Source organism: Leucopleurus acutus (assembly GCF_964270905.1).
Source record: "Leucopleurus acutus genome assembly, chromosome: 3".
In the NCBI taxonomy this organism is placed as follows: Eukaryota; Metazoa; Chordata; class Mammalia; order Artiodactyla; family Delphinidae; genus Leucopleurus; species Leucopleurus acutus.
Window position 1 is genome coordinate 63,995,876 of NC_139145.1, and position 11,763 is coordinate 64,007,638.

Genomic DNA, 11,763 nt, shown 5'->3' on the forward strand with positions numbered 1-11,763 from the left:
CGGGCTCCCGGTCGCGGGAAACCGCTGCCGCTGCCGCCCGCCTGGCCCCGCAGCCCCGGGCGGTCCATGGGGCGGGCGCGGCGTCGTTTCGGGCGCGGGCAGCCCTGGGGGGCGGCCGCTTAGGCGCTGCGCTCTTGTCCTCACAGGTCGCAGCCAGGGCTGCCGGGCGCGCCCAGCTCCGGCCCCTGGAGCGCCCGCCGCGGTCCCCGCCTCCATGGACGCCTTCAAGGGGGGCATGAGCCTGGAGCGGCTGCCGGAGGGGCTCCGGCCGCCGCCGCCGCCGCCGCACGACATGGGGCCCGCCTTCCACCTAGCCCGCGCCGCCGACCCCCGCGAGCCGCTCGAGAACTCCGCCAGCGAGTCGTCCGACACGGAGCTGCCAGGTAAGCTCGGCTCCCCGCGAGGCGCGCACGGAGCCTCCCCGGGTGCAGGGAGCCGGGAGCAGGGCCTGGCGCCCGCTCCGCACAGTCACGCTCGCTCTACGCCCCAGGAGGCCTCAGGACCTTTCCTTTTCCCATTCTCCACCTGACGCTGAACACGGACAAGTAGGCGCTTTATGAAGCGGAAATTTAGTGCTTTTCGAAGGCACTTCCACGCGGTCCCCACGCGCCAAGTGACCTGCAAATGCACGAACCTACAACCGAAGGGTCGGAATGACAGCCCCTCTTGATCGGGAGCAAATAGAACGGGGAGAACAGTTAGGCTTGCGCAAATGGTTGTCGAAGGGCCGCTTGGACCGAAGGAGAGGAGCAGATCAGAAAGGAATGGGCAGCGGGCGAGAGAAAGTGCCCAGAGAGAGAGAGTACAGACACCCCGACAGACTGTGGGCGACTGACTGAGAGGGACAGACCTAAGAGAAGGTGGCGGGAAAAGTCGGAAAAGCAAACTGTGGGGGAAGAAAAACAACCTTAAGTAAAGGGAAAAGAGAGGACAGCGAGGGCGAGTGGACCAAGAGGGGCGACCCGGCTCCAGTCAGAACCGCCTAAAAGAGGGATCAGTGCCCCACGTGCTCCGCCAGAGCCCGGAGCCGCCAGGCCGCGGGTCCAGGGCTACGACTCTGCTCGGCCAAGTCTCCTTCCGCGCTGCCTTTCTGCCCGAGCTCAAGCTTTTTCCCCCACGCCAGCTACTGGGCCGGCGGGTGGGCGGCGCGGGCAGTAATGAGGCCAATACCCGGCCCTGCCCGGGCTCCAGGGTCTTCGAACGGCTCCCGCGCTCGAGGTCCTAGTTCAGTGCCGCCGCCGAACTTCCCACTCCCCCGGCCGTGGGCGCCTCTTCTGCGTTCATTTCTTAATCCACCGCTGAGTGTTTCTCTATGAGTTTTTAATCTCTATTTACTTCTGTTTTGCATCCCTAAGTGACTTCCTCTGAGAGGTTCTGTTTGCTTGGTTAAAAAAACAATCAACGCTGGACGGTACTTCTGTTTTCAAAAGTTTTAACCGTGGCCTTTGGTTGGTTTTTATTTTTAAAACCCAGAGAAATACATAGTCATAGATTGCTTTAAAAAGCCAAGTCTATGAGAATAATTTTTTTAAATTAACTGTATTTTTCGTTATAGAAAGAATTGCTATACTAGATATATTTCTCTGGAATTTAAAATATCTACATGCAACATTGTTCTTCGGGAGATTTTAAAAAGTCAATCCAAAATGGCGCTTTTCTCCGGGATTTTCTCAGAATCCGTTTACAGTGATGTTATTTGGGGAATTTAAGTTATCTAACTATAGTGTTGTATTTCCCTGGGATTTAAAAATTATTTCTAGAAGGGCATTATCAGGAAGGGGTTAAAAAAATCTATCTACAACAGTACATTGATTTTTTTTAAATCCCAGATAAATAAATGCCTGTGTCTGCCTGGAGTTTATACACTTAACAGCACTGTATTTAGTTAGGGGTGTGTTTGCACGGAGGTTTCTGGCTTCTTAATCTGCATTTGCTGTGTTTCTACCTGCCTATTTTTAAGAATTTGTGACCCTTTCTATGTTTTTAGGCATAGAGCTGTGAGCTTTTCTGGGCTTCTGTGTTTTGTTTTTAAATTCTTTTTCTTTATGTTTCAATGTTTCTATAACTGCATGTTGTTTGTGTAGCTTCAAAGAGAGAGAGGCTAGAGCCCCCAGGTCACCTAGACAGAGTCTGTGAGTCTGGGCTGCCTGGCTGCTGCCAGAGGGATTTTCTGTGCCTTGGGACTTGAGGCCTGGAGCTAAGGCCGAGAACCCGGCTGTGTTGTGCCTGCCCGGTGGGGCTCCCACACGGCCCTGGGGAGAAGAAATTGGAGGGGCTGCAGGCCACTGCCTGGCTCTTGCACCACCCACCCCCCAGCTTCAGGCTAGAAAGATTTGATCCTAGTTCAGAAAAGCGGAGACCCCCTCTGATTTAGAACCCCAAGAGCCCTAAAAAATGTACATTTTCGGGTGACATCAACAGCAGAGCCCCAGCATGAGCCGAGCTGTGAGAGCAGGCCCTGCGCAGCTAGGAACCTAGGCCCACGTCTCCGACTCCTGGGCTCTTCTCCCAGACGAGCCTGATCAGAGGTGACTACTGCCTACCCTACCCGGCACAGGCGGGCTCTTTCCAATGGGTACAATTCCAGGGGCCCTGGCGGGAGGGTGGGCCCCACCAGGGCTGACCACGAGCGCTTCGGTGGAGCCGGGATGGGGTGCAAAAGGGCATAAGCCCGAGGTGACTGGCGCCCTGTCCTGCCTGCTTCAGAGAAGGAGCGCAGCGGGGAACCCAAGGGGCCCGAGGACAGCAGTGCGGGCGGCGCAGGCTGCGGCGGTGTGGAGGACCCCGCCAAGAAGAAGAAGCAGCGGCGGCAACGCACGCACTTCACAAGCCAGCAATTGCAAGAGCTGGAGGCCACGTTCCAGAGGAACCGCTACCCGGACATGAGCATGCGGGAGGAGATCGCCGTGTGGACCAACCTCACCGAGCCACGCGTGAGGGTGAGCGTGGGGTGCGCGCCTAAGGGGACCCGCGCAGAAGGCTGCCAGCCGGCCCAGCGCAGCCCTTGAAAGCTTAGACCCGCGCTCAGACTATCACTCTTTCGCACACTCAGACCGGCTCACTCCCTCCCTCCACCGGAGGCAATTCCACCTTAGGCCCCGGTCTACCCAGCTGCTGCAGAGCCGTTTGTTGCTAGCCCCCCTCGGCTGCTGCCGCCTCGGATCCCTCTGACCCGCATCCTACCTGACCCTCGGGCTCTACCGCAGCCCCCGCCCAAAGACCTGTGTCCCCAAGGGATGTTCCCCTGCCCTGCAGAGCCCAGAACCCGCTCGGCTGTTACCCCCTAGACTGAGCAGAGGATTCCCCGCTGCTGGGGACCTCCGAGCCGCTGGCACCTTCCCGCGAAAACGAAAGGGAAAGGCAGATCCTGCCTGGCAGCCTGAGAGAGGCCTGATAAGAGTGCAGGCCTGGGGGGTCTCAAAACTTCCTAGGGCAGTGGTCCCACCCGTACGCTGCTTCTCCAAAATCTCAGGATATTCTCCACCGGACTCTTTCTCAGCCATTCGGCCAGTCTTAGCTGAACCCTTTCCCTAATGCCCTTTCCCGTAGGGCTGGGTTCAGGTGAGGAGGGGGCAGCTCTGGTGGATGAGTGAGCCTCAGGCCGAATCCCTTTGGAGATGTAAGGTCTCCAACTCAAGACAGGACTGCACCCTCCCTCTTCTCACCCCTTGGTTCCCAGTGAAAACATGGCTGTCCTGCCAGAGCAGCAAGAGAATCACTTCTTCTCTGGGTGCTGCAAATATTAAATCAGATATTGGGAGCACGTTCCAAGCTAAACCAGAGTCCCACCTGGGCCACAGACTCCCTGCTATAACCCCAGCTCTCACCCCTCCCCAGTCAGGCTGGCCAGCCCAGTGGGATAGAGAGTGAAGACGGCATTCGGTAATCCTGAACTCACTAAGCCTGCCTGGGGTTTACGGTGGTATGGGTGGGGTGGAGTGGGGGTGGAATCAGGCAACGTTAGTGCGGGGGATGGAGAAGGCTGAGATGCAGGGGTCCGGCAAGAGAGGTCGGGATACAGCCCGGGGCTGGTCGAGGGCTGCGGAGGGCAAAGGACTGGGACTAGATGAGGATCGGCAAGCACTGGGAGTTGGGAAAGAAGAGGTTCTAACGGAATTTTGTGAGGAAAAGTGGAGGGGGAGAGTAGAGAGAAACTAGTAAGAAGTGAAAGGAAATTAAATATTTGCAGAAAAACATATTTGGCGTATATTTAGGTAGCAGAAAAGAAATTAAGTATTTAAGGGAGAAGCAAAAGGATCAAGTATTTGAGAAGACTAAAGAATCAACCATTTAAGAGAAACAGTGAAGGTCAGATATTTGGAAAGAAGAAAACAAACTAAATATTTGCAGAAGAATCAAAAGGATCAAAAATGGGGGATAACGAAGAAAAATGGACTGTTTGAGGGAGAAGAAAGTGGTTCAGATAGTGGGGGGGACGGAACGAAAATAAACATTTGAGGCAGAAATGATAATATCAAATATTACCAATAAAGATGGAAACAGACTATCTGAGGAATGAAAAATAGACTGAAGAATGAGAGGAGTCGCAAGGTCGTATATTTCAGGAAAGAAAACTACCTTTTGTATTCGAGGAAGAAGAAAATGGATGGAGTATTTAGGAGGTAGATGGGGAACCGTTTGCGGGAGAAGGCAGAAGATGACCTGGTTGAGAGAGAAAGAAAGAAAACAAATATTTGTTAAAAAAAAAAAAAGGATCCGTATTAGGAGAAGAAACCGGATTTAATTGGGGGAAGAGGATAAAGATCAGAAAAAGGAAAAGACTAATATTTTCTGGAGACAGGAAGGGAACCATTATGGAGAGAAGGCAGGGGTGGAAATATCGAAGAAAGAAACGGTATTCGGAGAGAAGGAAGCGGGCGGAGGCCTCGGGTGGGGCGGGGGAGGTGGAGGCGTCTTCCCGCCCTCGGCAGCCCTGACCTTTCTCCTGTCCCCCTCCCCTAGGTCTGGTTCAAGAACCGGCGAGCCAAGTGGCGGAAGCGCGAGCGTAACCAGCAGCTGGACCTGTGCAAGGGCGGCTACGTGCCGCAGTTCAGCGGCTTGGTGCAGCCCTACGAGGACGTGTACGCCGCTGGCTACTCCTACAACAACTGGGCCGCTAAGAGCCTGGCACCAGCGCCGCTCTCCACCAAGAGCTTCACCTTCTTCAACTCCATGAGCCCGCTGTCGTCGCAGTCCATGTTCTCGGCCCCCAGCTCCATCTCCTCCATGACCATGCCGTCGAGCATGGGCCCGGGCGCTGTGCCCGGCATGCCCAACTCGGGCCTCAACAACATCAACAACCTCACCGGCTCCTCGCTTAACTCGGCCATGTCACCGGGCGGCTGCCCGTACGGCACACCCGCCTCGCCCTACAGCGTCTACCGGGACACGTGCAACTCGAGCCTAGCCAGCCTGCGGCTCAAGTCCAAGCAGCACTCGTCGTTCGGCTACGGCGGCCTGCAGGGCCCGGCCTCGGGCCTCAATGCGTGCCAGTACAACAGCTGACCGCCCAGCCGGGCCACGCGGGCCGGCGGCCGGCACAGCGCCGGGGCCGGGACCGGGTCGGGTGCGGGCGCGGAGGACCTGGCGCCTGCGCGGCCCCCTGCTCCCCACCTCGGCTTGGTTTTGTGTTTGCTTTCCTGGACCCCACTCTGCCCTCCAAAACGAGACAAAGCAAAAAGACGTCGGAGAAAAGTGCCGCGAAAAAACGGATGAGTTGCAATTTTCCTCGGGATGGCGCGGGTGGTGCGTGCTCGCTCGCTCGGGGCCCGGTGGGCCACTCTGCGGAGGGGACGCGGCTTGGGAGGCGAGCGCCGAGGCCGGCGGCCGGGAGGAGACGCCCCGTAGCCCGCGTTCCCGCCTGCGAACTGGAGCGCGGACCGCCGGCAAGCCTGGGCCCCGGCCAGGGGCGAACCAAGACGCCCCCTCCGAGCTAGGCCCGGCCAAGCATACCTTAGCTCGATCCGGATCCAAGTTGGAGGGGCGCTGGGCCAGGGATGACGGTACCCAGTCCAGGGTCGGGATCTCGCCGTGGAGCCGTACTAATGGCCCCGGCGCGCCTCGAAGAGCCCTTGCCTGCCCCGCAGGATTACTTTAAGGCCAACGAGCCGCAGCTGGCGGTGCGGACGAGGCGGGAGCATGCGGAGTGCTCGTCTCAGAGCATCCCAGCCCCCAAGCTTCGCCGCAAGCCCAGGCCCTCCCCTCAGCTCCCGGCTAGAAGGTGGCCCGCCTGTCCGGCGAGGAGCCGCCTCCTCACCGCCCGCCGTGCAAGAGTCGAGCCGGGAGAGCTCGGGGAGCGGCCAGGGCCCCACGCCGTGCCCACTTTGCACACCCGCTCTCCGACCCGCGCCCCAGTTTACAGCGTCCTTGTGTATGTCGGACTGACTGTATAGAATTATAAATCTGTCTATATCGACTTGTCCATGTACATCCATTAAAACCATAGTACGAGCGTGCTAACCACTGCCGAGCCCTGACTGCTTCATTCGGTCTTGGAGGGAAGGCGGGTAGAAAGGGAACTGCACCCCCGTGGGCCCTGCGAGTAGGAGAAAAGAGCCGAAGCTGACCCTGCCAGAGGACCCTACGCCCACTTCCCCACCACCATTCCAGACCAGTTCAACCCGGCTCCCTTGAGGGCGCAGCCCAGCGCTCCGAGCTCCCTTTCCGCGCGCGCGCGCCCGATACTCATCGGCGGTGCGGCTCAGCCTCCCGGCGCCGCGCGCGGGCCGCTCTAGCCTGGACCACCCGCCCTACCCGACCGCCGGATTCTGCAGGCTCTTCCCAGACTGGGTCTGCAGTGACGCTCCAGGCTTTTAGGGTGCTTCGCGGCCTTTGTCTGCTGGGAGCTTGGCGGTGGGAGCCGCTGAGAGCCTCTTTACACCTGGGGTTGCCTGTTCTCCAATAGGCCCGGTGCCCCCACCTTGAGCCCCGCTCTGGTTGTTCCAGGAGGACCGAGGGTGCTGGATCCGCCAGAGTCGAGCCAGGGTGTCCACATCGAAATCCCACGCAGGGGCATATGGCTGTTCCGGTGAAAGTGTCCATGCATCACACAGAACTCACTTCTCACCTACCTTACATCCCAAGTTATCGGTCGCTCCCGCCGCCACCTCCCCCTACTTTTGGAAACTACTGAACAAGACCAGCCTGTAAACTGCCTGTAAAATTCTGCTTCCCTTAAGTAAGTCACTTCTAATGGCAAAACAAAATGTCTGCAGCTGTAGCAGGGGAGGAAGGAGGGGGTGATATTCTGCTTTAGAATCACCTTGTGATTGTCACTGCCCTGGAGCTGGACCCAGGGCAAGCGCTAGATGGGAGTGGGGCACAGCCATGGGCTTAGTCATGAGCTAATAGCTGGAGAGCCCTGTGCACACATTCCTAAACCAGGTCAACACTGCCTCTGAGGTCAGGAGTGCTGTCCCTATTATACAGATGATGGAACCAAGGCTCCATCACACTATGCACTGGGCCAAGGTCACACGGATTCCAAAGCCAGGCATCTTTCCACCGGTCTTCTCACCTTCAGATGAGGAGTGAGGAGGGGTCCCTGCTGGAGGATGGCTCAGCCTGATGCTGTAGGACTTGGAGTGAAGGGTTCTGAGAAGGACCGGGCCAGATACACAGGCTGGAGGAGGGAGGAGGGGGGAGGGAAGGTTGGGGCAGGGGGATGGAGCCCGACCACCCCTCCCCCAACGGCTGGAGTCCAGAGCTCCGACCCCTCACTCTCTGGAAACATAAACACAATCACATCTGGACTCAGAGTGCCTCCCCCAGCCTCACACATCTGCCAAGGCCAGGGGGCCCTGGTCTCAGCTGAGAGCAGGAGGCAGGGGAGACCTAGAAGGAGGTGGGACTGGAGAGAAGAGGGAGGCAGAGAGGCCTCTCTGAAAGTCAGGCCCTGTCTTAGGTGAGAGGAGGGCCGAAGAAGAGCTCTGGTAGAGACTGAGTGTGGAGGCGGGGCCACAGGCCGAACAGCTGCAGCCAGGAGGAAAGGCAGCAGCAGTCCAGAATGACCCCATCGTCCATCAGGGACCACGGCTACCAAGGTGAGTGCAGGACCCAGCCTTGGGCCCCCCATCTATTCTGTGCCTGCAGGTAGTACCCAGCCCTCCCCAGCTACACCACCTGCAGGGTCATCTCTGGAGGGGGGATGAGGAACACACGGGCTTCTGAAAGGCAAGTCCTCTGAGAAAAGGCACGAAGTCCTGGTCCTGCTCTGCCTGAAGACTGGGGAGGCTTCATTTACTGTGCTTCTGCCCTTGGTGCTGGGGATGGAGAAGCGGGAAACAGACACAGTCCCTGCTCTCATGGACAAGTAAACAAACACGTATAATTACAAACTGGACTGAGTGCTTTTGAAGAAAACATGGTGCTGTGAGTAAGAAAGAATGAAAGTCCTGCTTCAAACAGGATGGGCTTGCAGGCAAGGCTGTTCGGGAGGAGGCGGCGTCATCTCTGTCTCCAGTGGCAAGCGGTATCGTACACTGAGCCCATTCAGGGTCCAGGGCCCTCTGCTAAGTGCACGCGTCTCATAGGTGAGCCCCTTTTACCTGCACCGCAGCCCTATGAGATGATCCTCATTATCCCCTTTCCCTGATGAGGCCCCTGAGGCTTAAAGAAGCCACACAGCAGGAAGTGATGGGATGGATTCAAACCCAGTCACCCTCTACCTTCTGCACTGGGCTGCCCCATGCCAAGCATCGTGGGCACCATGGCAGGGGAGGGTGTCTGACCTTGAAGAGATCATAATTTCTGCTGGCCACACAGGACTGGCCCGCAGGAAATAGAAAAGCAGGTTTGTTCTTACTTGGTACTGACAAAGTGACCCCCAAAGGGCCGCTGCAGATTTAGAGGGGCCATGAATTAGGGACAAGGGGGCAAGAGGCTGGTGCCCAGCACTGGTTTGCAGGCACTGTGGGCACCAAAGGAGGATGGGGTGAGCCACTGTGTGCAACCCCTGTAGTGCCCGGTCATTGAGGGAGAGGAGCCGAGTCACCTCCCCTAGCTTTATGGCCCTCCCTCTGGGCCACCAGAGTCACCTGGAGGGGGAAGGGGAAATCACAGCTGGAAAAGCTGCCTCGCAGAGGGGCATGGCCTGGGGAGTCCAAGCCCTAGAGGTGGCTCTGGGTGGCCCTTCAGCTCCACATGCCTCAGCCTGCTGCTGCCCCAGGAAATAGCAGTGGGACCTCAGTCACCAAGAGGGCCAGTCTGGGAAATGAGAGTGAGGGTGGTTTTCTGCCCAGGGACCTCCCCATCTCCTGGGCCAGTTACTTGGCTCTGGCATCCACAGGAACTTTTGCTGTGGTCTTTGAGAGCGAGAGTTTGAGTTCTGGCGCTCCCCTTGAGTTGCCCTGGACAAGAGGCTTCACTAAGGTCTCTGGGCCTGTTCTTCAGTAAAAGGGAATGACGACAATCACTTCACACAGCTGTCTAAAGGATTAAATGAGATAACGCACATAAAGTGCTGGCATATAGTAAGTGCTCAATAAATTGTTATTGATGTTGGAATTGTTACTGTTAATGTTATTATTATTAAAGTGAGATGTCCTGCCTCTCCTCCTGAGGGCCCTGTCCCCCACTTTCCACATTAATAGGGCATCTCTTAAGATTCTCAACAGGTCATTTCTGAAAATGTCATTTGGGGCCCACCTTGGATTTCCCTCCAGCTTTGCTGGGTGCCATGAATGTGAGTCATGATTGACAGCCCTGCTGATTTCCCCACCTGCCTTACCTTCCCCACTCCATCCCAGCCCTGGAACCATCCTAGACTTGGGCCCCCGGTAACCCAGCCTTGGGCCCCCTGTAACTCTCCTGATGGGAATCACATTGGTGTTGGGCTAGGGAGTGGGGGTGGTGGGGGAGATAATTGTAATTCGTGTCCAGAGGCTGGACTCAGCTGCGCTCTGGGAGAGAGGAAAAAGGCCCCAGGCCCCGGCATTTGCCTTTGCCAAGCTCATGTGGCTAGGTGGGAGAGGAGCGGAGGACACAGGTGACAGCTGGGACTGAGGAAGCCCTCGGTGTGGGCAGCAGAATGAGGTGGGCAGGGGGGGACACAGAGAAGCTTCCTGGTGAAGGCAGGGCCCTGGAATATCAACCATGAAATCCAAACTCCTGTCTTGTTCAGTGTTACGAGCTTCTCGTTTCCTAGATGGGCGCTTCCAATCTGCCTCCCAGGCTTTCTCTCAGCCCTTGCCAATCTGCCTCCTTGCCCCTCTCCCCACGGGAACCCCAGTCTTCACACTCCTGTGTTGCCTTCGCAGGGCCCTGGGCCTTGCCTCCCAGCTGGCTGTGTAACCCAGAGCCAGTGCCCACTGATCGAGAGGCTGCAGGGCACCCAGGAGACACAGTGCCAGCGCTCAGCCAGGTTGGGGAGCCTGTGATACCATGAATCAGGACGCCGCCGAGGAGCAGGTCAGGGTGCAGGAAGCTGCATCTGGAGCAGGGTGGAGGCAGAGGGCAGGATGGATGAAAGCTTCTCTGGGTGATCAGGTCACGTGGCTGCACGCCTCACTATGCGCCTTCCCCTGCTGTGCGCTGTACGTGTTTTCTAGATGAGGAAGCTAAGGCTGGGGGTGTCATGTGACCTGTCCAAAGGCATGCAGCTTTAGAGCCTTGGATCCCAGCCTGTCTGACTGCAGGCAGAGCCTGTGGCTTAACTTCTGTGGGCACGGCCTCCCTCAGGCAGGGTCACTGCAGCTCCCGAGAGCCAGGATGTAGCGGCAAACAGGTGTGGACAGCAATGTGCGGAGAGTGTCTGCACACAGTCGGTGCTCAGTAACGATCTGCTGAATAAATGAAGTGAAGGGCTGCCTCCCTTTATACCTCACTCCACAAGACATACCCTGGCCTTCCTCCCTCTCCCTGCTCCTGTCTCTCTTCTCTTGCTTCTTTCCCTCCTCCTCTCACTCACTCCCTCCCCCCTCTCAGCACTGGCAGCTCCTGGCGCTGCTTTTAAAAGTGTATCTGAACAACAACAACAAAAATTCAAAAATGGGCAAAGGACTTTGAACAGACATTTCCCCAAAGAAGACAAATGGCCAATAAACACACGAAAAGATGCTCAACATCACTAGTCGTTAGGGAAATGCAAAGCAAAACCACAATGAGATACCACTACACACCCATTACGACGGCTCTTACCAAAAGAGCAGAAAATAACAAGTGTTGGTAAGGATGTGGAGAAATTAGAACCCTTGTGCATTGCTGGTAGGAATGTAAAATGGTGCCGCTGTGGAAAACAGTATGGTGATTCCCTAAAAAAAAATAAACAGAATTATTATATTATCCAGAAATTCCACTTCTGGGTACATACCGAAAAGAAACAAAAGCAGGGACTCAAACACATATTTGTACACCCATGTTCATAGCAGCATCATTGACAATAGCCTAAAGGTAGGAGCAACCCATGCCCATCAACAGATGAATAAACAACATGTGGTATGTACATTCAGCCTTGAAACAGAAGGAGATTCTGACAGACCCTACTACATGGATGAGCCTTGAAGACATTATGCGACATGAAATTGGCCAGACACAAAAGAACAAACATTGTATGACTGCACTTATATGAGGTACCTGGAATAGGCAAGCTCATACAGACAGAAAGTAGGATGGTGGTTGCCAGGGGCAGGGAGGAGAGGGGACTGGGGAGCTAGTGTTTAATGGGTACAGAGCTTCATTTGGGGATGATGAAAACGTTCTGGAAATGGATGGTGGTGATGGTTGCACAACAATATGAATGTGCTTAATGTCACTGAACTGTGCACT

At 56.4% G+C, this 11,763-nt stretch overlaps 1 protein-coding gene across 1 annotated transcript; it reads left to right on the plus strand.

Annotated features, from left to right (window-relative positions):
* Positions 1-214: 214 nt before the first annotated feature.
* On the plus strand, positions 215-5,505 carry PITX1 (paired like homeodomain 1; the record flags this gene model as incomplete). The annotated part of the gene is made up of 3 exons (XM_082835963.1): positions 215-383; positions 2,707-2,939; positions 4,963-5,505. The coding sequence occupies 3 exons, from the start codon at positions 215-217 to the stop codon at positions 5,503-5,505; spliced, it is 945 nt and encodes a 314-aa protein (XP_082692089.1).
* Between the last annotated feature and the right edge of the window lie 6,258 nt (positions 5,506-11,763).